Consider the following 25,923-nt stretch of genomic DNA (forward strand, 5'->3'; position numbering starts at 1 on the left):
CTCCCCTCACACACACATTATATTAACGTACTACCCCCCTCACACACACATTATATTAACATACTACCCCCCTCACACACACATTATATTAACGTACTACCCCCACTAACTTTGTTTTATCCGCTCGCTGTATGACCTTGTTTCTCTTCACACATGGGACGGCACCTGTCATGTGGTGCACGTCCCATGTGACACCAATAGCAGCCACACATGGGGGAAGGGGAGGACGGATCGTAGGAATCCGCAGCCAATGATAGAAGGTGGCTGGTCTTGGAGGAGGGGCCAGCCACCAAGTAATAGAGACTTGGGCCAGTGCAGGGACCGGCCCAAAATAGTCCTTTTTTTTCTGCCCAGCCCAGCGGGCATATGCCCCCCAGCTCCCCATCCCAGCCCGTCTCAGAAAATAGTATTGATACGGCACATTAAAAAAAAAAAAGAAACACTGATAAAATGACATCAGTTTTAACATAAATATATATATATATATCAAAATTATTGACATGTTATAAATGTTTCTTTCTTTTTAATGTGCGGTATATATATATATATATATATATACGTAGACACACACAACAAATATGTTATGGGATCCCCTATTTTGTTAGTAATTAAAGTACTTATGCCTCTTCTATTAAATGTTTAATTAACATATACATACACACACACACATATACATATATATATATATATATATATATATATATACACACATATACATACACACATACATACATACATACATACATACGTACGTACATATATACATACATATTCCAAGTGAATGTGTGAGTCACCTTGGCAGCCACGTTCAGCACAGCATCCCAGTAGCTTTTGGTATGTGAGGAGCTGCTGCTGCACATGCGCAGCAGCTCCATTTCGGCCATCTTAGAATAGCCTGATGTACAGCACCGCGGCTGCTGTACATCAGGGCAGCTGTCAAATTCTGCGGGGGGCGGTGCGCCTGCGTCAGGGGGGCCGCACAAGCAGCAGAATCGGATCACCAACTGACAGGTGATCCGATCAGCTGGCGGCCGGCGGCGGGGGGCCCTCAGAGAGAGGGGGGCCCGGGGCACGTGCCCCCTGTGCCCCCCCCTTAATCCGGCCATGGCTGGCATAAGAGCCCTAGTCGCTCCCCTGCTGGCAATGCACAGCTCAGCTCTGCAATCTCTCGTCTTGCCTTGTGCAGTACGCGGGCAGCATCATCTCTTCGCGGGAGTTTGGTATTGGCTGGGATATTGTAGCCCACTGGCACAATTCCTGCCCATTACCAACAGGGAGGAGGTTTGCCTATAGGTATCGGGTGCTGGAACGATTGCTGATGTACCCTTTAGCTGGTAGTGCACGCTGGCAGTTGAAGTTGCACAGTGCCCCTGTTTCACGCCTTCTGTCAATGTACATATTCAATATCCCAGTACTAGAAGGCACAAATGGGGCGTGACCAGGATGCCACAGGGGAACGGTCACGCCCCCAGCAGCACCGGGCAGCTCTCTGGGGGCGTGACCATTCCCCTGTCGCATCCTGGCCACGCCCCCAGGGTGCTTCCTAGTGCTGCTAAGCGCTAGGCTGTCCATTACACACCTCCCTTCCCCCAACATTCCCACCCATTGGACAAACATGTCCTCGGACGCGTCAGAGTCCTAAAATCGTGACTGTCCCGCTCAAAATCCGGGACAGTTGAGAGGTATGCCCGCAACATTTCCATTTGGAACATCTGAAAAATAAGCCCCCTTCCTGAATTGCCATTTCCTTTAAGGACACAATTTCCATATGGGTCACACCCCTTTTGCCTACAGAAATTGCGATGGTGACTGGGACGGTTGGAAATAGCTATATAGAGGGGTCTATTTGTCAGAGGGCGAAAAGTCCGTTAGGCAGTGAAGATGGGTGTTTTCCTAACGATTACTTGCTATTTAACAAGAATCGTGGATCACGGTAGTACAAGTACCACCGCAATCCTTTAATCTCAGGATGGCGATAGCAAAAGAAAATCACGGAAAAATTGTGTATTCTTGAATTTTTTCTATGTGTAAAAATGTTAAAATGTGTTTTTAATTTTTTTTTGTTTACCGGTTCATGCAATGCGCATATCGCTTGAGACTGTAATCTATAAGTTGACTGTTTACGTATCGGACCAGTATCCAAGAGGCGGTAGAGTGCGGCTCATCTGCTCCCTTGATATTTTATTGATAGATTGCGGCGATAGAAAGTCAGACTTATGGATGTGCATTGATAAATAATAGACCACAAAGTGTCTATTAGAATAATGATGGTGGGAAGGTTTTATTCTTGGCTACTTAGGACCATTTTGCTTCCTAAAATGCACATGAAATAAAATATATTTATACCTGTATGGATCCAAAGCTCCAGCCTTGCCCATCCCAAATAGCAAGATACAACCATTTGAGAGCCCAAATGAGTTAAACTGATTGTCAGTAATTTGCTTCTAACTCATTTTACTATAATAAATCTGCAGACAAGCTTACTTACTAAGTTTAGTGCTGTGATATTTATACCCCATGAATTAATTAATTATCGGTATTTCCTGTCTTCCGTGACTCACATCTGCCGATGAAATATAATTCCCCACACTCATTACGTGAGATAAATCTCCTGCCCCCACTCTAACTGTGACTGTGAAAATACACTCTGCAAACAGAGCAAAGTATTTTCTAAAAAAACATTTTAATTAATGTTTACTGCAATATACAAAATTATCCTCACGTCATTTAAACTTTCTTAAAGTCCTGTCACCTACACACAGTGGGAAGTGCTATTTCCTAGTTTGAACTGCCGCTGCCAACAATCCCGAATTTTCTAGGAGAGTCCCAGGATTTTTATTTCTGTGCCAGGTCCACAGAGTCAGATGGAGAGGTTATTTTGTTTATTTTTTATATTTATATGACTCCGCTCCTTTCCTGCAACCCGCTGGAATGATTCTCATGGTGGAACAAGGAGCGAGCCGTATGCGGTGCTCTATGTCACAGTCATGTGATGTGATCATGTGACCTTGCATGCACTTGTGAGCCAGGGAGGAGTGACATAAGACAACTCTATTGTCACACATTGTACCAGCTAACCTGCATTTCGTTCACTGTTCTTATCTGTTTCCCTTGGTTCTCACTCCCTGCATTCTCTTACTGGTCTGAACTGAGCAGGCGCACATCTGGTCTTTTTAAAACTTCCTGCATTATCTTAATTGGCTAATTGCCTGTCAGCTCTGTTTATTTAAAGCAACTGCTTCTCTACTAAGTTGCCAGATCTTCAGGTCTCCTTACCTGCTAGGATGCTGTTCTCTCTGGCTCCTGTCTGCACATCGGTATCCTGTGTTACCTGTTCTACCAGCAAGACCTGTGGTATTATTGCAAGAACCTCGTGCCTCATCATCGGTCCCGTTCTCAAGCTATTTGCTTTCCAGGGATCTCAGGGCATCAGTTATCTGCAGTTTACCACCTATCAGTTGGTATCCTGTGTTACCTGTTCCACGATCAAGACCTGCGGTATTGTTGCAGGAACCTCGTGCCTCATAATCAGTCCTGTTCTCAACTATTCGCTTTATAAAGACCTCAACGCTTTGGTTCACTCTCGTTCACCTGAACCTCTGCATTTATGGTCCAGCAGTCCTGCTCCACTCCACGGTTCCATCTCACCCTGCTCTAATCCCCCTTATAGGACCGCGACCTGCGGCTAGAGAGCAGCTAAGTCTATACTCCTTTGTGGAGATCCCTGGTGAATACCTCTCCACCGTTAGACTCCTCACCTCTCTGGGGGTAAGTCTATCTAGAGCGGGGTTTCAAGGCCTATTCCAAACTCCATGACAGCTACAATTTAGTCTCAACATTTGCTTACAAGGCATGCTTTTATCTCAGCTCTCTCCCACTTACGTAGCGACAGGTTTTTTATTAACTGTAATAGTTATCATCTGCAGGAAAGTGCAACGACCAGCTTACTAGCCTAGGAGACTGAAGACACTGCAGGGTGGAGGAGATAGAGCGGCAAGGGAGTGAGCATTACTGGTTATTTACTAATGGGCATCCTGATTGGCATTCCTGCAACTAATGGACATCTTACTGGACATTATAGCCACAACTGGGCATCCTAGTGGGTATTACTGATGGGTATATTACTAGGGTATCACTGCTACTAATTGATATCTTCCCAGTCATTACTGCTACAACTAAGTAACTTCCTGAGTAGTATTGCTACTGATGGGCATTACTAATCCACGCAGGTCATGCCAACACTCCAACTGACCAAACCCTGTTTCGGTATGCCCTCACCCTAATTTGAAAATGCCAGGTTTCCTTTTCCTGCCAAAAATCAAGACTGTACTCTGAACAAACAGGGATTGTTGGGAGGTATGTCGAAGAGAGACATTTTACTGAACCATTATGTTTTTTAAAATCAGGATATGTGGTATTCTATAGTACTTAAGCAAATAAATGTTTATTTTTGCAAAGACCCTGTTCGCCTGCGATGGAACATTTAATTCAATGTGATCTTTATGTGTTCTATATGCTCTCTCCCAGGCTGACCTTCTTGTGCAGCTCACAGCATTAAAGCAGTGGAGATGTGAAGTATAGGGAAAGATAGCCCAGGCGAAAACATAGCATATGTAGACAGGCCAACTTACCTTGAGAGGTTCCTTATTAATGCCACGATCCTGCACTCGTAAAAAGAAGAGATCGGCTGTCAGTTTTCCCTGAGAGAGCTCACCACTCTCCTGCTGCCTCTCATCCCTGATTGTTACTCTCTAAAAGGGGCATTTTGTATCAGAGTCGTGTGAAGTCATTGATGTTGCTAGCCCTGCAATTTCTGAACCTGCTGTCGTTTTTCCTGACTGATTTTTCTGGAAACTGACCTTGTGGACTTCTCAAACCCCTGACCTCGGCTTGTTTTTGTAATCTTCTCTTTGATTCTGCTGCCAATGTCTGGTTCCTGTTCTGGCCCTGTCTTCTTGCCATTAGTTGGTAATCATTCTGCTCCTGACCCGCTGACACAAACCATTATTAGTGTGAAAGCCAGTTTATTCAGTCCTGTACCCGTGCAGCCTAATTCTACCAGTGCCATGCCAGTCCTTTTACCAGTGCATCCTCAGTACCAGCATTGTGTCTATATTCTTAATTTCTGTTTCCTGTATCAGCGATATATGCTATATCAGTGACATGCCAGTCCTGCTATCTGCTCAGCCTGGTTACCTGTATTACCTGTACACCTTCATACATCCTCTTCCTACATGTCCATTCTAGCTTCCAGCCTCTGGACATAATATACAATAGCTTCTGTACCTGTGACCTTTTGCAGAATGGTACCTGTTATAAATATATCCTGCAGTAAAGTCTTCCAATGGTCTGTAATAAGCAAACCTGAAACTAGTCACATGTTCAGTCATTTTTTATGTGTTACCTTTTTTTTATAAAAACACCTCTTTTTTCCAATTAGCAAAACCATATCACATAGCTGGGACCTCCACTGTTTGCACTGTCAGTTCAAGTTCCCAGACCAAAAGAGTTTCAACTGGAAGGCTGGGCAGCCCGTCAGACCAGAGTCCCGGATACACTCCATTCATTAAATGGAGAACCGACCATAATCTTTAAATTATAGCACAATAAAGAAAATAATGGACAGTCCAGATGTTCCACGGCAGTCCTTTAATAAGGGGACGTGAGGCCACGGGACAGAGCAGCTCAGAGGTCCCTTAAATACCAGAATGTAAATAAAATTCAAAAAGCCCCATTCTATCCGAACTAGTTCCCGATGCAGCGTATCAGGCACCAAGTAGATGATGTTTAGAGAGGACTGAACGCACCAATAGTGACAAAATGAGACAATAGTGGTCACAGGGCAAATATCACCTTAGTAGGCTCTATATCCATTTGCACTCATGAGGGGTTACATACAACATTATAAAGTCAAAATCACTTGTACAAATTGTGGATTATAATGTAACTTGGATATCAGTTTTATCGTTTGAGTTCCGTTTCCGGGTTGGACCTCTGTTGGCTGAGGTCTTCGACTTACGTTGATTGCAAGGTTATTATTTGGGGCAGGTTCAGATTTAGGATTTGGGCTAACGTTACGACTATGTAAGGGTAATTCGGATTATTTTACGTTTCAATCAAGTACTTATTCATTTCTTTCTACCCTATTTCTTATTTGGCCCAGGACATTTTAGGATTACTTTTGCCAAATAATTTTAGAGAGGAGCCTCAGGGGTCAGGTGTCTAGGACCCCGGTGGGGTCCATCGCGGTGACCCGCCTACTCTTGTGGTCACAGGGATAATGTCCTTTTACTGATTTAGTAAAAATTTCCCGATCCTGATTTTGTCCAAGTCTTGATTTACTAAACTGATCACCAGATCGAACTTACAACATTTATAACACTATAATAAATTAACATTGCTGCATAATTCAATGTCAATATTTATCATCCAGTGAATCCAACCAGTTTCGTTCTGTCAATCAATTTTAATAACGTTACAAGGTTTCTAATCCTTTTTTTTGTAACTAGTTCAAGGTGACAAAATTTCACCGACTGGGAATTTTGCTAGTGGCAGGACAAACAATTTGTACCAAAATTCTAGATTTGACTTTGCATTGGACATTAAAGTTTAAAAGAATTACATGTAATAAAGTTATTAATCCTAATAAAATTGTCTCTTATTTTTGTGATTTAACTTCAGTAGTTTTAGTTGATGACATTTTAGTTCGTTTTTAGGTATCCCACCTGGGGGTAAATGTATCAATCTCCGGTTTTGCCAACTCGCGGGAGTTCGTTGAGATGACAGCTTAAATTTAAAGCGGCGCTGCCTTGCAAAGGGATGTTTCATATGAAGTCACTTACTAATCTAAATATAGTATTATTCCAACATAGTTCCTAGTAAGTTTATACTAGGAGTCCTTTCTACTTATAAAACCAGGAGTATTCTGAATAATATTATATGGGACTGGGTCACATTTTAATTAAAATCTGGCAATTATGGCTAAAAATATTTTAAGAGTTTTAGAATCCTTACTAAATTGTTAATAAAACTCAGGACAACCACCTAAAGTAGTAGTTACCATCTTCTTTTTGGACAACACACTGTCCATTTTTAATATATTTAATGTTCCACATTTGACCTGTCTTCATTCCTTTCCCTTAAGACCTGTCTTTGTATTAAAGTCAGATTTTAGACAAGTTCCTACTTTTAAAAGTATTTTAAACAGCTACAGTACTTTTGTACATCAGACAGACAAGAGTTATAACGCCTATTGTGTTTGTGTTGTGTTTCAGGAATGGAATGACTATAAATTACGATGGAACCCCGCAGATTATGATAATGTCACCTCCATACGGGTCCCCTCAGAGATGATCTGGATACCAGACATTGTACTGTACAACAAGTAAGTACCTCTAAAGGCCGCCTTGCACCCAGAAGAAATATGGGCGTTTTGAGGCAAACCTTTAGTTTGGACAACAATGCTGCCAAAGTTCATTTTCCACCAGAGATGTTTGAAATTGTTTCAAAAAGGATCTAGAACCAGTTTTGAAAATTTGGGATTTATTTTCAAACTTTTGATAGACCAAAATAAATTGAGCTAAATTTGGCAAAGGAGAACAGGTTTATCCATGATTGAGCTTAAATGGCAACATTGTAACGTATTTGTAGCAGTTTTCAACTTTTGGAACACAGCAATTTTCACAGCTTGAATTAATAACACACAAAAAACATATTTTGCCTGGAAGAAAGGGCAATATTGTGTATTATAATATTTTATGATTTATTTTAATAAGTTGGGAACACAAACTTCAGACTCTGACTTTGCACTCAAATTTCAAGTTCAGCTTAGTAGTGAGGAAATGCTCCCCGTGGGGATCGCACCATAATGAATTTCAATATGTTGGAACCAAAAATCCAAGGTCGTCAAACTGAACTGGATCGATGAGTGGCTGAAATAGTTTCCAGCATTTGTACTTTCCATCAAGTTGGCTATGGAGGGAATTGAATTTCCCGTAGCGTGCCGCGGAATGGTGGAAGAGGCAGTTCGCGGCAATGTAACATAACATCACCGTTTGGGAAATGTTCTGGTACCGTAGTACCCGGAAATGAGCATAGCCGGTGGTGTCCAGCGGCTCAACGCTTTTATCTTACTCGTCAACGATGTGTGTGTCTGTGGCAGTGTGTGTATGTGTCAGTGTGTGCCTGTGGCAGTGTGTGTATGTGTCAGTGTGTGTCTGTGGCAGTGTGTGTCTGTGTCAGTGTGTGTCTGTGGCAGTGTGTGTCTGTGGCAGTGTGTGTATGTGTCAGTGTGTGTCTGTGGCAGTGTGTGTATGTGTCAGTGTGTGTATGTGTCAGTGTGTGTCTGTGTCAGTGTGTGTCTGTGGCAGTGTGTGTCTGTGGCAGTGTGTGTCTGTGGCAGTGTGTGTATGTGTCAGTGTGTGTCTGTGGCAGTGTGTGTATGTGTCAGTGTGTGTCTGTGTCAGTGTGTGTCTGTGGCAGTGTGTGTCTGTGGCAGTGTGTGTCTGTGGCAGTGTGTGTATGTGTCAGTGTGTGTCTGTGGCAGTGTGTGTATGTGTCAGTGTGTGTATGTGGCAGTGTGTGTATGTGTCAGTGTGTGTCTGTGGCAGTGTGTGTATGTGTCAGTGTGTGTCTGTGGCAGTGTGTGTCTGTGGCAGTGTGTGTATGTGTCAGTATGTGTATGTGTCAGTGTGTGTCTGTGGCAGTGTGTGTATGTGTCAGTGTGTGTCTGTGGCAGTGTGTGTATGTGGCAGTGTGTGTCTGTGGCAGTGTGTGTCTGTGGCAGTGTGTGTATGTGTCAGTGTGTGTCTGTGGCAGTGTGTGTATGTGTCAGTGTGTGTATGTGGCAGTGTGTGTATGTGTCAGTGTGTGTCTGTGGCAGTGTGTGTATGTGTCAGTGTGTGTCTGTGGCAGTGTGTGTCTGTGGCAGTGTGTGTATGTGTCAGTATGTGTATGTGTCAGTGTGTGTCTGTGGCAGTGTGTGTATGTGTCAGTGTGTGTCTGTGGCAGTGTGTGTATGTGGCAGTGTGTGTCTGTGGCAGTGTGTGTCTGTGGCAGTGTGTGTATGTGTCAGTGTGTGTATGTGTCAGTGTCTGTCTGTGGCAGTGTGTGTCTGTGGCAGTGTGTGTATGTGTCAGTGTGTGTCTGTGGCAGTGTGTGTATGTGGCAGTGTGTGTATGTGGCAGTGTGTGTCTGTCTTTGCATGTGTGTGTATGTGTCAGTGTGTGTCTGTGGCAGTGTGTGTATGTGTCAGTGTGTGTCTGTGGCAGTGTGTGTATGTGTCAGTGTGTGTCTGTGGCAGTGTGTGTCTGTGGCAGTGTGTGTATGTGGCAGTGTGTGTCTGTGGCAGTGTGTGTATGTGTCAGTGTGTGTATGTGTCAGTGTCTGTCTGTGGCAGTGTGTGTCTGTCTTTGCATGTGTGTGTCTGTGGCAGTGTGTGTCTGTGGCAGTGTGTGTCTGTGGCAGTGTGTGTCTGTCTTTGCATGTGTGTGTCTGTGGCAGTGTGTGTCTGTGGCAGTGTGTGTCTGTGGCAGTGTGTGTCTGTCTTTGCATGTGTGTGTCTGTGGCAGTGTGTGTATGTGGCAGTGTGTGTCTGTCTTTGCATGTGTGTGTATGTGTCAGTGTGTGTCTGTGGCAGTGTGTGTCTGTGGCAGTGTGTGTATGTGTCAGTGTGTGTCTGTGGCAGTGTGTGTATGTGTCAGTGTGTGTCTGTGGCAGTGTGTGCCTGTGGCAGTGTGTGTCTGTGGCAGTGTGTGTCTGTCTTTGCATGTGTGTGCCTGTGTCAGTGTGTGCCTGTGGCAGTGTGTGTCTGTGGCAGTGTGTGTCTGTGGCAGTGTGTGTCTGTGGCAGTGTGTGTCTGTCTTTGCATGTGTGTGCCTGTGGCAGTGTGTGTCTGTGGCAGTGTGTGCCTGTGGCAGTGTGTGTATGTGTCAGTGTGTGTCTGTGGCAGTGTGTGTATGTGGCAGTGTGTGTCTGTCTTTGCATGTGTGTGTCTGTGGCAGTGTGTGTCTGTGGCAGTGTGTGTATGTGGCAGTGTGTGTCTGTGGCAGTGTGTGCCTGTGGCAGTGTGTGTATGTGGCAGTGTGTGTCTGTGGCAGTGTGTGTATGTGGCAGTGTGTGTCTGTGGCAGTGTGTGTCTGTCTTTGCATGTGTATGTGCGTGTGTGTGTCTGTCTGTGCATGTGTGTGTGCGTGCGTGTCTGTGTGTGTGTGTGTGTGTGTCTGTGTGCGTGCGTGTCTGTGTGTGTCTGTGTGTGTGTCTGTCTGTGCATGTGTGTGTGCATGCGTGTGTGTGTGCGTGTCTGTGTGTGTGTGTGTGTGTGTGTGTGTGTGTCTGTGTGTGTGTGTGTGTCTGTGTGTGTGTGTGTGTGTCTGTGTGTGTGTGTGTGTGTGTGTGTGTGTGTGTGTGTGTGTGTCTGTGTGTGTCTGTGTGTGTGTGTGTGTGTGTGTGTGTGTGTGTGTGTGTGTGTGTGTCTGTGTGTGTGTGTGTGTGTCTGTGTGTTTTGAAACTGATACATATTGTATGTGACAGATTTTGCAAGAATTATTTTTTGTGGCTGGGAGGAATGAATTGCTTTCCTCTCTCTAATGTCAAATTAATTTAGTGGTTTAATGAGTTCAGTTGCCGAGAAGCCTGTCAATTCCATTCAGAGCCTGCGTTTTGCATAACAAAGTAATTATCCTGCTCTTCTGGCATGCAGCACATTCAGATGTTTAGCAGACGTAATAATTCATGATGACATATTTATTGTGTCACATCTCTAAATAATAGAGTTCATTGTGTCCCCATGGCTGGTCATTCAGGGGAGATCCGTTCCTCCATCGCCCGTAAATCACAGCGTTACACCCCATGTTTTCACTGTTATCCGTTCCTTACCTGCCCCTTATAACCCCAATAATTCTCCCATCAATCAGTATCAATTACACAAACTAACTGTTCTATGTCATTTATTGTTTCCTCTCCCACTCATGTAATATATTCTCTTGGCTTCTCCAACTCAGGGACAAGCTTAGTATTCTAAAGACTGGGAACTATCACAGGGGCAAACACAGGGTTTTCCATCTCACCATTACTTTCTGTTACATGCCACATGTTGTTACATACACAGTGTAATTATAATATGCATAAAGTATGGAAAAATACATCTTACCTTACAAACTAACAAAATTGACAGACTATGACCACTGGTGTTGTCTATGGTCTATCTTGTGTTTTGCTTTAACATCCGGGTACTGGAATTGAGTAAAGCCCTTATCTGAGTGGTCGAATCTCACCTTTTCTGAGATACTAAAATTGCAGCAATTATACCATGAGATGTCACTACTAGATCTATTTTTAAGTTATCTGAATAATTGGACAATATATATATATATAACAAGTTGAATTTTGTTTTCTATAGAGGCATGTTTGACATTAGCCTCACATCTCTACTATGCGTTGCTGGAAAACTTTACTACTTCCACTATATAACTCTCAGTCTGTGGCTTCCTGCTGCCTCCATTCCCCTCCTCACATCGTGTCACTGCCCCTGTCACATGCAGCCCTGTCCTCACTGACACATCACTCATCTCCTGATATACTCTGTGCTGCTGGGGGACCCTGCTCCTTCCACTATATAACTCTCAGTCTGTGGCTTCCTGCTGCCTCCATTCCCCTCCTCACATCATGTCACTGCCCCTGTCACATGCAGCCCTGTCCTCACTAATACATCACTCATCTCCTGATATAATCTGTGCTGCTGGGGGACCCTGCTCCTTCCACTATATAACTCTCAGTCTGTGGCTTCATGCTGCCTCCATTCCCCTCCTCACATCATGTCACTGCCCCTGTCACATGCAGCCCTGTCCTCACTAACACATCACTCATCTCCTGATATACTCTGTGCTGCTGGGACCCTGCTTCTTTCTCTATATAACTCTTAGTCTGTGTCTTCCTGCTGCCTCAATTCCCCTCCTCACATCATGTCACTGCCCCTGTCACATACAGCCCTGTCCTCACTAACACATCACTAATCTCCTGATATACACTGTGCTGCTGGGGATCCTGCTCCTTCCGCTATATAACTCTCAGTCTGTGGCTTCCTGCTGCTTCCATTCCCCTGCTCACATCATGTCACTGCCCCTGTCACATGCAGCCCTGTCCTCACTAATACATCATTCATCTCCTGATATAATCTGTGCTGCTGGGGGACCCTGCTCCTTCCACTATATAACTCTGTGGCTTCATGCTGCCTCCATTCCCCTCCTCACATCATGTCACTGCCCCTGTCACATGCAGCCCTGTCCTCACTAACATATCACTCATCTCCTGATATACTCTGTGCTGCTGGGGACCCTGGACCCTGCTCCTTCCGCTATATAGCTCTCAGTCTGTGGTTTCCTGCTGCCTCTATTCCCATCCTCACATCTTGTCACTGCCCCTGTCACATGCAGCCCTGTCCTCACTAACACATCACTCATCTCCTGATATAATCTGTGCTGCTGGAGGACCCTGCTCCTTCCACTATATAACTCTCAGTCTGTGGCTTCATGCTGCCTCCATTCCCTTCCTCACATCATGTCACTGCCCCTGTCACATGCAGCACTGTCCTCACTAACACATCACTCATCTCCTGATATACTCTGTGCTGCTGGGGACCCTGCTCCTTCCACTATATAACTCTCAGTCTGTGGCTTCATGCTGCCTCCATTCCCTTCCTCACATCATGTCACTGCCCCTGTCACATGCAGCCCTGTCCTCACTAACACATCACTCATCTCCTGATATACTCTGTGCTGCTGGAGGACCCTGCTCCTTCCACTATATAGCTCTCAGTCTGTGGCTTCCTGCTGCCTCCATTCCTCTCCTCACATCATGTCACTGCCCCTGTCACATACAGCCCTGTCCTCACTAACACATCACTCCTATCCTGATATACTCTGTGCTGCTGGGGGACCCTGCTCCTTCCACTATATAACTCTCAGTCTGTGGCTTCCTGCTGCCTCCATTCCCCTCCTCACATGATGTCACTGCCCCTGTCACATGCAGCCCTATGCTCACTAACACATCACTCATCTCCTGATATACTCTGTGCTGCTGGAGGACCCTGCTCCTTCCACTATATAGCTCTCAGTCTGTGGCTTCCTGCTGCCTCCATTCCCCTCCTCACATGATGTCACTGCCCCTGTCACATGCAGCCCTATGCTCACTAACGCATCACTCATCTCCTGATATACTCTGTGCTGCTGGAGGACCCTGCTCCTTCCACTATATAGCTCTCAGTCTGTGGCTTCCTGCTGCCTCCATTCCCCTCCTCACATCATGTCACTGCTCCTGACTAAGTGACATGGATAAATATTTTATTTCAGGACCAGTCACAAATGCTGCCAGAGTTTTCTGTCACCTTAGTCCTAAACCCTTGTGGCTCTTTACCGATGCTGTGGAAATCATTCATCATTTAAATAAGTTTTATTGACTTTTACAGAATAAACAGATTAAATATAAGGCATGATGAAAATCATATTACTGCTCCTGATATGAACATTTTGAAATAGTATCAGATCATAATAGGAGCATGTAGACAAGTTTTTCTTAAATATTCTGAAAAATTACAAATCAACATTATATAATGACAGATAGGGAATAGGAGATGGAAAGGAGGAAGGGATCAGAGAAAGGAGAGGGAGGCAGGGCCATTTTGCAACATCCAGAAAAAGACTATATAATGATCAGAGGTTTCAAATTACAAGTTCAGCAGGAACTAAAACAATAGTAAATCCTATTTAAAGTGGAGGGGATGACGATATTGTGTTTCTGAGCCTTCAACAGGTCATTTCAGGCAGAAGTTTTCTTGCAAGTACTAAGATATATTCTAGCAAGTTGTGCACCCAGTGGAATCAGTTTAGTAAGACACAATTATTTTATGTGGACCTTTAACACCAATTCCTACCCCCAAAAAAAAGGTAAAAACATACAAGGAAAGAAGACTCAATAACTAGCTTTGTTCATGCAGAAAAGCTTTAAGACGTGGATCACTATACATTGCCACATTTATGTGAAAGGCGGTCCCAAATATCAAACTGCTGATTCTCTGTAACTCTGTTGTCTGTTCTTATCTCCTGACAAATGTTTTCTGTTATATAGAATTCCATTGCTACAAATATATGTAGCCATTTATTGTACCCTATAAGAGAGGTCATAATGAGCAGGGCTGAGATTATAGAACGGAAGAATGTCTAAATGGAAATCTAAATTACATTTTAGTTCTTCTGTGTTATACTTTAATTTTCACTTCCCAGAACAAGGCTCCCTAAGCCAGTCCACACAAACAGCTAAACAATTCTTAGCGTGAGCCTGTGTGAGCTCCCCTCCCTAGGTATTAACAATCGGGCATTGTAATGTCCTCTCACAGGGGAGTCTGCTGCATAAAGCGAAAATAACAGAGGCTACGATTCTGTCTTTGAGAAACTATTTTGAAATAGATTTTTTTTTCCCTGTTATTTCAGTCTAGGAAACATTTCTCCATCTTTGTCTCTTGCCGCAAATTAGTTAATTCTCGGAAAACCGCGTTCCATATCCTTCCGAGTCAACTGTGATTTATAAATCAGCGGATCCCATGCTGCTTAAAATAAGAAGCCTAGAAAGGGCTCCAAGAATAGACCTCTGCGGAGACAAAATCATGTCCTCCGCTAGCGATTTTGTGATGATCCACAGGTCTGATAATTATTCTAAATAAGAAAACTATTCTTAACCTATTTACCATATATCAGTATGTATAAACCCTATGAACACAGTTCTACTTATTAAACAAATTCTAGCACTATGCTATCAGCACAGACAAATGCTGAACATTCCCGATGGCTAAAGGCTGACGTTTAACAAGTCGGTTTTAGATGGATTATAATTTTGAGTCAACATACCTTAGGAATAGTGCAGTATACATTAGAGACAATTTATTGTCACTGCTATAACTTAAGAGTGAGCGCCCCCTAGCTGCCACTTAAATGTACTGAAGCGGCCAGGTACGGATTCAACAAGCGGATGATTAAAAAGAGCTCAAAATGTGTTTGACATAATATTTTATAATCTTTGTTAATGTGATCACAACGTTGCTATCATTAAGGGATTGTGACCCCTACTTATTAAAAAGGTTTTGACGCTTATTGCAGGGATCGAAAACCCCCTAATGCCATGATTTACTAATAAAATATATCGCCGTTGTATCTGAGTGATATTCAACTGACCGGCAATACTGGTCAGGAGCTGCACATGACTTAGTTAGATGGTTCTCACATCCACAGTGAAACTGAAATCCCCTGCAACTGCAGGAATGCCGCAACAGCACAGAGGAATCTGGTGGCGGCAAAGTTTAGCCTCTTGGGACTCTAGTTGACATGTACCTAAATCTAATAAGATATATTTGAGAATAATATCTTGCATGTCCCAGAGATAACATAATAAAACTGAGATTATTATATAGATTATATTATCTCCAAGCTCAAGATATTTTTTAACTTTTCTTTTTTGGGATTCTAAAACAAGATAAATACTAAACATTCCATAATGGATGTTTAATGCATTTATTCCCTCTCGATATGTTATTTCTTTGCCACGTTAGACACTGTTACATGAACAACTCAATAAGATTCTCTTCGTTCCTCTTACAGTGCAGATGGGGAGTTCGCGATCACTCACATGACGAAAGCTCACCTGTTTCACAACGGGAAGGTACAGTGGATCCCGCCTGCTATCTACAAGAGCTCCTGCAGCATCGACGTCACCTTCTTCCCTTTCGATCAGCAGAACTGCAAGATGAAGTTTGGTTCTTGGACGTATGACAAAGCCAACATTGACTTGGAGAGCATGGAGCGCAATGTGGACCTGAAGGACTACTGGGAGAGCGGGGAATGGGCGATAGTCAACGCTGTTGGGACGTACAACTCCAAAAAGTACGATTGCTGCACTGAAATATACCCTGACATCACGTACTACTTTATTATTAGGAGATTACCCTTGTTCTACACCATTAACTTAATCATCCCATGTCTACTGATCTCCTGCCTTACTGTCCTTGTCTTCTACCTTCCTTCCGACTGCGGGGAGAAGATTACTCTATGCATCTCGGTACTTTTGTCTCTCACTGTCTTTCTTCTGCTGATTACGGAAATCATCCCCTCCACGTCACTAGTGATCCCACTGATTGGGGAGTACCTCCTCTTCACAATGATTTTCGTCACGCTCTCCATTGTCATCACCGTGTTTGTGCTAAATGTCCACCACCGCTCACCTAGTACTCACAAGATGCCTCTTTGGGTGCGTTCGGTCTTCCTGGACCACATACCGAGATGGCTCTTTATGAAGCGGCCACCGGCTCCGGTAGAGGAGATCATCAGTCAGTACGACACACCAGAGCTTAAACTCAGTACTTCCAAATATTGGATGGAGACCGATGTGGATGAGAAGTGGGGTGAGCCGGAGGCTGAGATACAACCTTGCCACGTACATCACATCTCCACCCACAACCACAGCCTTCAGTACCGCTATGACTATAACCATCCGGTGCCTGGGGGGCAGTGTCAGACTCCTCGCCAGACCAAGGCGGAGAATGTTGAACCTAATTTCTTGCTCTCCCCAAGTATATTAAAAGCTTTAGAAGGAGTTCACTACATAGCAGATCACCTGCGGGCTGAAGATGCCGACTTTTCTGTAAGTATAACATCTATCCACACCATGTAGACTTGGTGGACCCAACATGGAAACATCTCAGTAACTGACGATGGTGAATAGGTGCATTTGAAGTACAATTTGCAGATCGGAGTGGTCATTGTAACCCATTACTTGGCTTACCCTTGGTTTAAGGCGCATATCTGTGCTATAAGTATACCAACCAATCAGCAGTTAGCTTTCATCTTTCTAGACCAGTGTAGGTAATGAAAGCAAATATCTGATTAGTTGCTATAGTTTTAGTGCAGATTTGTGCCTACATGCAATGCTAGCAAATTGCCCTCACTCTGGGTGTTTTTGTGGCCATGTTAGCATGGTCAGCATTTACATACATGAAGCAAATCAGGCTGAGATGTTATTAGTTTCTTGTCTACCTGTCTTCTCTACTAGTAGAAGTAGTATTTGTGTGGGCTTTACTGACATTCACGACAATCCAGCCGTTCATTCACTAAAAACTAAAGACGTCATTGAGGCACAAGGCACCATGAATACAGCCCGAGGCACAGCTGCTAGAAGCTCTTCCCTAACATTATTTCTAACTGCCCATAGATTAAAAATGGAATCATTGTGAATGAAACATGACTTTCTTGGAGCAAAGACCAATGTAATAATATAAGAGTTACGCTGAGATATTTCGATATTAAACAAATACTTCTATCTAGTTTTTAGTCTGTTTTAGTCTCTAGTCCCCTCACCTGGTGACATTTCATAATGCTTTTGGCACAATTATACAATATAAGTGATTGGGGAAAGTTAGGTCAGCAGGAATTCTGGTAAAACCCATTGACCAATTACATTGCAGCCTTTTCTTCCTCAGTTTATCACACAGAGGATTATTCACTGTACACTTATAGCTGCGATGGGCAACCTGATACACTTCTAGGGCCACACGGGTGGCCCTATAACTTTCAAAAGGGCCGCACATCACCCTTAATTTCAATAATAAGTTCTAACCCTACATTTAATCAAAGACAACAATCTGCAATAACATGTAGGCAGGCATTTTGATGTAAGATAAATAAGTGTGGCAAGCTATGACAAACAAATCTGACAGCAACACAGGAAGAAGCTGGCTGCCGCTAGGGAGAGCGGCCTGTGGCCCTAGGCCCGCCTGTGGCCCATCACTGGCTTATAGAATGTCAAAGAGACTCTCCCAATCAGTATCACATCTTCCTCTATCCTTTATGTCATTCTCTTCTTATGTACCCAACTCACGCATTCAGATTCCAGCAGATTGAGGGCGAGGGGGCACCGGATTCTCTGTAGTATACTGATAAATGTGTTTCCTAACCTGTGCTATGGCCTGGGGACCAATATATAATTCAATCATTTTAGGAAATTCCCACTCGGACAACACGTATTTCAACAGCAACCGATTTATACAGAAATAGCCCATTTAGGAAAATAAAAACTACAACATTTTGAGAACATATTTGAAATCTCATTTTGACATTGGTAAAGTTCCAAAATAAATCATCTTTACTACCTCCCAGGACCACCGGCTACTAGTTCTTGCCGAAGGAAAAGTTTAAATTGATATTATATTATATTGGCATTTTCCATTTCAACAGTTTCCTCAAGTTTAGAATGTATGTTTTGAAATCGTTACTATTTCAAGTAACTTGTATTCTCCTGCGTGACCCATAGTCCCATAATTAAACTGAGATGTGGCCATTGTATCAAGATTATATAAAGCACTTGCACACTGTCTGATTACATTTTAAACTCCCTTTATCATTTGGTATCACAATGTTGGTTTACTATGATGAACTTTAAACATATGTTTTATATTATTTCAATGAGATCTCAAATAACATTTATTATTATTATTTTTATTATTATTTTTATTATTACTATTTATTGTGTATCTATCTCTTGTCTCCGCCTTTATTTCCCTGGACATCAGTTAAGTCCAGGGGTATCTACCGCTTTGGCCACTATAACAACATAGCGCCTGATTCCTCAAAGATTGTAAATGACGATATTAAGCGTATGACCCGCAAATTGAATCTGCATATGTCCAGAACAAGACCCTACGCAGCGACGTTCAATTCCTCTGGGTACGCAAAGGACACTTACTACAGTGTCTGTGAGAGAAGGGGGTGAGGAAGGGGTGTAGTCAGTGTACAGTACGGGCGCGCCAAACTCAGCGCACGCAGTCACGTCCAATTCAGGCTTTGGGCATCTCTCAGTTACTTGTTTTTCTGACGTATCACTTGCTCCAGCTACAGGGCTAGTCTGAGTCCTCAGTACTAGTGATAACAGCTGTGTGTGATGCTATAACATGTGTTTGCAGTCTTGAGCAACTGTAAAAATACATTTTATGCTTAGTAGACATTAGGAACATCCTAATAAATGTATTTCATATAAGAAAAAAAAATCTTTTAAAAAAAACATTTATTTATTTATTTTATTTTTTAACTGTTTTTTCATTGATGATTATGGGCCTGATTAATTAAGGATCTTAACTTGAGAAACTTCTTATTTCAGTCTCCTGGACAAAACCATGTTACAATGCAAGGGGTGCAAATTAGTGTTCTGTTTTGCACATAAGTTAAATACTGCCTGTTTTTTCATGAAGCACACAAATACTTGATAGCTTATTTGGGCACTGAAATGTAAAGTTGATATTTGTGTGCTACATGAAAAAACTGACAGTATTTAACTTATGTGCAAAACAGAATACTAACTTGCACCCCTTGCAATGCAACATGGCTTTATCCAGGAGACTGAAATAAGAAGTTTCTCAAATTAAGATCCTTAATGAATCCTATATTATTAACAGGTGACGGCTGTGTATGATGCTATAACATGTGTTTGCAATCACGAGCAACTGTAAAAATGCATTTTATGCTTAGTAGACATTAGGAACATCCTAATAAATGTATTTCATATAAGAAAAAAAAATCTTTTAAAAATTTTTTTTTATTTAATTTATTTCTTTTTACTGTTTTATCATTAATGACTATTAACAGGTGACATTAATTGAATATATATGTTTTTCTGTGCTTTCTTTTGCGAATTTATTTCCACATAGATGGGACGTATCCTGCAGAGTCTTGTATAGTATAGCAGAACAGACCTAGACTCGTATTCATCAGCGCACGTATCTTCAGATCCGCTCCATGTTGAGTTCAGGCGGGCGTATGCCCGAGTTCCGTGGATATTAAAACAAACGCAAATTGCGCTAGGTATGCGGCCTCGATGGATCAGGGCCTGAGACTTTATCAGGGAGTTTTGTAACTTAATCGGGGTGCGGGTTCTGTAATCTATTGAAACGCAGTACACACACGTACATCCCACACGTGACTACGTCAGTGGTTATTTATAACACTACACTCTCTTATATAGCTTGGGTCTTCTTACCTCTTTGTCTCTTTTACCCAGTTTGTTTATTAGTTTATTATGTTTGTCCCCAATTGTAAAGCGCTACGGAATATGTTGGCGCTATATAAATAAATGACGATGATGATGATGATAGATTCCTATCCAAATTTTCATAGTTCTGCTTCTGCAGCAAGATTTTCAAACAGTCAGTATTTTATCACTCCAGACACTATAATATCACTGATCACTTCTCTGGATGATTAGAAATTTTAGTAGAGAGATTTTCAGCCAGTTGATCCGCAAATGTAACGTTAACGCAACTTGTGTTTAAGAAAATGTCATGTAACTTGCACAATCATCCGCTCGTATTCAGGTACAAGAGGATCTCGTGAAACGTTTCCATTTGGACCTGGTTAGACGTACGCTCTTGCTGTATGATACTTGCTGTATGTTAACAGACAGAACACCGTGCAGTGTGCACACATGTATATGTGCAATATAAAGTCTCATTAGAACACAAGCACAAAAATGTATTATATAAAAGAAATTTAAAACTATTGATACAATAATCATTAATACAAATATGTGTAAAAAAAAATATTTTTAAAAAATGAAATCCATAAATCAGGATGTTATTAATGCCTAATGTACATAACATGCATTTTTACAGTTCCTCTAATATGCAAACACATGTTGTGGCATACATACGTGTAGTCATCGTTATTAGGGTGCAGTTACACCCACTTTGTAGCTGGTGCAAATCATACGGCTAAAAATCACGGACCTGAGAGAGGCCCGGAGCTGAATTCAGAGGAATGTGTGCACTCTCCTCGGCACCCCTTACTGTACATTACCTACATCAGTCCAAATCCTCCCTTTACCGTTCCGCCATAGGCAATTGGAAGTGTCATTAGCGTGCGGACATGAATTTCACGCAAATTGCGTTCCTTAGTGTAATGTCCGTTTATGAGCATGTGCAGAGATATTTCACATAAGATACGGCACACAAAGGGAAGATAAATGAGGCCCAATATGTTTTGGTACAGGCCTATCCAGCCTGCGGCCCTCCAGATGTTGTGAAACAACAAGTCCCAGCATGCCCTTCCAGCTATCAACTGGTTGTCTACTGGCAAAGCATGCTGGGGCTTGTAGTTTCACAACACCTGGAGGGCCGCAGGTTGGACAGGCCTGTTTTAGTATGTGGATAATATTCTGATATAGACAGAAACAGTTACAGAACGTCAGAGCACATTGCAGAATGTTTGCAGACATAACAGAGTGTAGTGTTATAAATAACCAGTGACGTAGTCACGTGTGGAGCGTATGTGTGAGCACTAGACTGTTATATATAACATACATTAATGCGTTTCAATAGATTGCAGAACCCACACCCTGATTAAGTTATAAAACACCCTGATAAAGTCTCGAGGCCGCATACCTAGCGCAATGTGCGTTTGTTTTGCACGGAACTCGGGCATACGCCCGCCTGAATTCATCATGAGGCGGATCTGAAGATACGTGCGCTGATGGATACAGGGGTAGGTCCGCTCTGCTCTATTATACAAGACTCTGCAGGATACGTCCCGTATCTATATGGAAAATAAATTCGCAAAAGAAAGCACAGAAAAAAAATATATATTCAATTAATGTCACCTGTTAAAAGTCATTAATGATAAAATAGTAAAAATAAATAAATTAAATAAATGTTTTTTTTTAAAAGATTTTTTTTCCTTATATGAAATACATTTATTAGGATGTTCCTAATGTCTACTAAGCATAAAATACATTTTTACAGTTGCTCGTGATTGCAAACACATGTTATAGCATCATACACAGCCGTCATCACTAGTACTGAGGACTTAGTCTAGCCCTGTAGCTGGAGCAAGTGATACGGCAATAATACAAGTAACTGAGAGATGCCCAGAGCCTGAATCGAACATGACTGCGTGCCCTGAGTTTGGCACGCCCGTACTGTACATTGACTACACCCCTTCCTCGCCCCGTTCTCTCACAGACACTGTAGTAAGTGTCCTTTGCGTACCCAGAGGAATTGAGCGCTGCTGCGCTTAGTTGCATATGTTCCTGTTCTGGGCATATGCAGAGCGATGTTCCTCAATATACAGCACGAAAATGGACTTACGTTCCTAATGTATCAGGCCCTCAATGTACATTGATTAAATTTACTGTTTTCTTATTTTTTTGTAGCATTAGTTATTACAAGCAAATATTATTTACTTTTTGATGGACTAGTTTCTTCCAAATTCCAAAACTTTTTCATGAACTGAACCGATTAGACAGCCACAAACTTTCCAGAAATGTAAAATTTACATTTCTACACTCATCTACTTTATTATTATTATTATTATTATTATTATTATTATTATTATTATTTTTATCATCATAGCTTTGTAAGTCATGTTTGATTGATGCCAGTTATGTAACGTTCCGTCTTCTCGTTGTCCTTAGGTAAAAGAAGATTGGAAGTATGTAGCAATGGTGATCGACAGAATATTCCTGTGGATGTTCATCATCGTCTGCTTGCTAGGGACAGTTGGACTATTCCTCCCCCCGTTCTTGGCCGGAATGATATAGGACTTTGTCACAAACACTAGGCCAACCTTCGGGTAGAGATCGCCCATTCCCTGCCGTCAGCTAGAGAGGACCCCGCCGCTCACATCTCTGGCTCGTGGAGACGATGGCCGCTGGGGACACACTGTGCTTGGCTCCTTCCTCTTGAGGAAAGATCAGACGTTCGCCCACAAAGACAACTTGCTCATGAATAAAATAAAATATTGAGATTAGTATTGGACGGTTCATAATTTTCTTCAAACGTTTTCTGAAAGGTTTAATCCAAGTTGAAGGGTAACGTCACCATCAGAGGAAGTCAGATATGGGTATTATTGTTGGCCTGTGATACGACAAGAGATGCCTAAAAAATTGTTTTCGGTGCACAGACCTCAGCTCGTCTGTTGTCGTATCAAAGGACGATCAACAAACAGAAATCTGCCTGGAAGAAAATTGTAACCAAGGCAGAAACCAGGTTTGATAATAAAAGAAAGAATCGTAATAGCTACATTGTCTTGTTTCAGAGGGAGACCAATAATTAACACATTAATAAGGTTAAACTACATACTGAACTGCAATATGCATCATGGTTTAAAAAAAAAATATCTTAGTCATTTTAAATAGTGGGTATAGACTAAAAGAGCCTTGGAACAAAATATCAGACTGCATAATATAACAATCAGAAAAACTGAAGATTGCACCTCTCGGTTTAAGCCCTTTGCTTCATGTGTGCTGTAATCTCACAACTCTACTGGGTTCTTCTGCACCAGTGTTGGCTAACCTCTAGCACTCCAGGAATTGTGGATATTACCTCTTGTCTAGTGTTACTTGTCAGTACATAACAGTCTTTTTTCGGGTAAGTCCCATAACAATATATATTAATCAGACCTGGCCAGGTTGCACTGAATAAAGAGACAACAGCCTTGGCGATGTTGACGTTGTGCTCACGTCTTCCTCAAAGAGAACAACAATGTCAGCGTCTTCTCTGGTGTCGAGTGATACATCCATGAAGACTTAATGATACATCCGGTTTTCCTCTTTCTAGTCTGGATACAATTCTTCGTTTATGTCTCAATACAATATTGCAATTTATGCCTCTATTGCTGAATGTTACTCAGTCTCCACTTGTCACTGTCTGGTTACTGCCGCAATACTTCAATACTCTTTATCCCTCTTTAGTTTCTTTACTAGACTTCTGGATTCTTCATTTCATGTAATTAATTATATCTCAGTTTTTTTACATTTCTTTTATACAACACTGATTCCAAATATTAGAATGTCTACACACTCCTTAACTTTTATTATTCTCTATTGGTTTCTACACCAATCAGCCACAACATTAAATCCGCCTGCCTAATATTGTGTAGGTCCCCCTTGTGCTGCCAATACAGCTTTGACCCGTTGAGGCATGGACTCTACAAGACCTCTGAAGGTGTCCTGTGATATCTGGCACCAAGACGTCAGCAGCAGATCCTTTAAGTCCTGTAAGTTGCGAGGTGGGTCATCGATGGTTCGGACTTGTTTTTCCAGCACATCCCACAGGTGCTCGATCAGATTGAGATCTGGGGAATTTGGAGGCCAAGTCAACACCTTGAACTCTTTGTCATGTTCCTCAAACCATTCCTGAACAATTTTTGCAGTGTGGCCGGGCCCATTATCCTGCTGAAAGAGGCCACTGCCATCAGGGAATACCGCTGCCATGAAGGGGAGTACTTGGTCAGTAACAATGTTCAGACAGGTGGTACATGTCAAAGTTACATCCACATAAATGCCAGAACCCAAGGTTTCTGAGCAGAACATTGCCCAGAGCATCACACTGCCTCCGCCGGCTTGTCTTCTTCCCATAGTGCATCCTGGTGTCTTCCGCAGGTAAATGACACACAGGCACCCAGCCGTCTCCCTCGCTCCATTCGTCTCTCACCCAATCTGTGCTCCTTCAAGCTGGCTCTTAAAACTCACCTGTTCCTTAAGGCCTACCAACCATCCACTTAACCTCTCACCTCTTCTGGTTCTCCCCTGCCCCCTTTCTCTCTCCCCGTTGCTTCACTGGCTCCCTTATGTACCTGATTCTGTTTACCCTCCCTTAGGATGTAAGCTCGTATGAGCAGGGCCCATCTTCCCTCCTGTCTCCATACCTGTTCTTCCACTCCGTCTCTACTGTATCTGCCTGCCTGGAGTTTCTGAAGTACTGGTACTTTGTGTTTATTGTTCTGTACTGTCTTACCCTGTATAGTCTACTGTTTGTACCATGTACGGCGCTGCGGAAACCTTGTGGCGCCTTACAAATAAACGATAATAATAATAATGTAAAGGAAAACATGATTCATCAGACCTGGCAACCTTCTTCCATTGCTCCATGGTCCAGTTCTGGGGCTCACGTATTATTGTACACACTTTCAGGGGTGGACAATATTCAGCATGGTCACTCTGACCGGTCTGTTACTACGCTGCCCCATCCGCAGCAAGCTGTGATGCACTGTGTGTTCTGACACCTTTCTATCATAGCCAGCATTATCTTTTTCAGCAATTAGTGCTACAGTAGCTCTTCTGTGGGATTGGTCCAGATCTTCGCTCCCTACGGGCATCAATGTGCCTTGGGTGCCTATGACCCTGTCGGGGGTTGACTGGTTGTCCTTCCTTGGACCACTTGTGGCAGGTATTAACCACTGTATACCAGGAACACCCCACAAGACCTGATGCTCCGATGGAGTCATCTAGCCATCACAATTTGTCCTTTGTCAAAGTCGCTCAGATCCTTACACTTGCCCATTGTTCCTGCTTCCAACACATCAACTTCGAGAACTGGCTGTTCACTTACTGCTTAATATATCCTAGTCTTTGACAGGTGCCATTGTAATGAGATAATCAATGTTTTTCCACTTCATTTGCTAGTAGTTTTAATGTTGTAGCTGATCAGTGCATCACCAACTAACTTCATTTATTTTCATTCAATCTATTGTTTGATACTATTTTTTAATATAAGTCTAATTAAATTGTCCCTATTCCTCTTCAGTTACCCTTTTTTTGGCAAATTAAAGACTGAAAACTAGTGGTCAGAATCCCATTTAAACAGTAAATTTAATTTACATCAGTGGAAAACTTGTCCACGTTACAGTCCTGGATCCTGCCCTCGAAAAAAAAAATCTGCACCAACTTTTGCTGGATTGCAGAAATGCGCAGTGTGGGAAGAGTGAAAAGGTAACTTCGAAGTCCCTACGGCTTCAGAATCACCCCTATAATAAATTAAAGCTTTTCTCTTTTCCTCCTAAAATACTGCTCAGATAAGTGATGACAGAGAGGGGACATCAAAACCGTCTTCATATCTGAAAG

General features: G+C 42.5%; 1 protein-coding gene across 2 annotated transcripts in view; it reads left to right on the forward strand.

Annotated features, from left to right (window-relative positions):
* The window catches only part of CHRNA2 (cholinergic receptor nicotinic alpha 2 subunit), an 83,468-nt gene extending 60,371 nt beyond the window's left edge, over nucleotides 1-23,097 (forward strand). For both annotated transcript variants that reach the window (XM_075201147.1, XM_075201148.1), the window contains exons 5-7: nucleotides 7,275-7,384; nucleotides 15,645-16,683; nucleotides 22,495-23,097. In XM_075201147.1, the coding sequence (XP_075057248.1) occupies nucleotides 7,275-7,384; nucleotides 15,645-16,683; nucleotides 22,495-22,620 (1,275 nt within the window). In that variant the 3' untranslated portion in view covers nucleotides 22,621-23,097. The remainder of the gene's footprint in view (nucleotides 1-7,274; nucleotides 7,385-15,644; nucleotides 16,684-22,494) is intronic.
* The last annotated feature ends 2,826 nt before the right edge of the window (nucleotides 23,098-25,923 follow it).

Source organism: Mixophyes fleayi, chromosome 3, assembly GCF_038048845.1.
Source record: "Mixophyes fleayi isolate aMixFle1 chromosome 3, aMixFle1.hap1, whole genome shotgun sequence".
In the NCBI taxonomy this organism is placed as follows: domain Eukaryota; kingdom Metazoa; phylum Chordata; class Amphibia; order Anura; family Limnodynastidae; genus Mixophyes; species Mixophyes fleayi.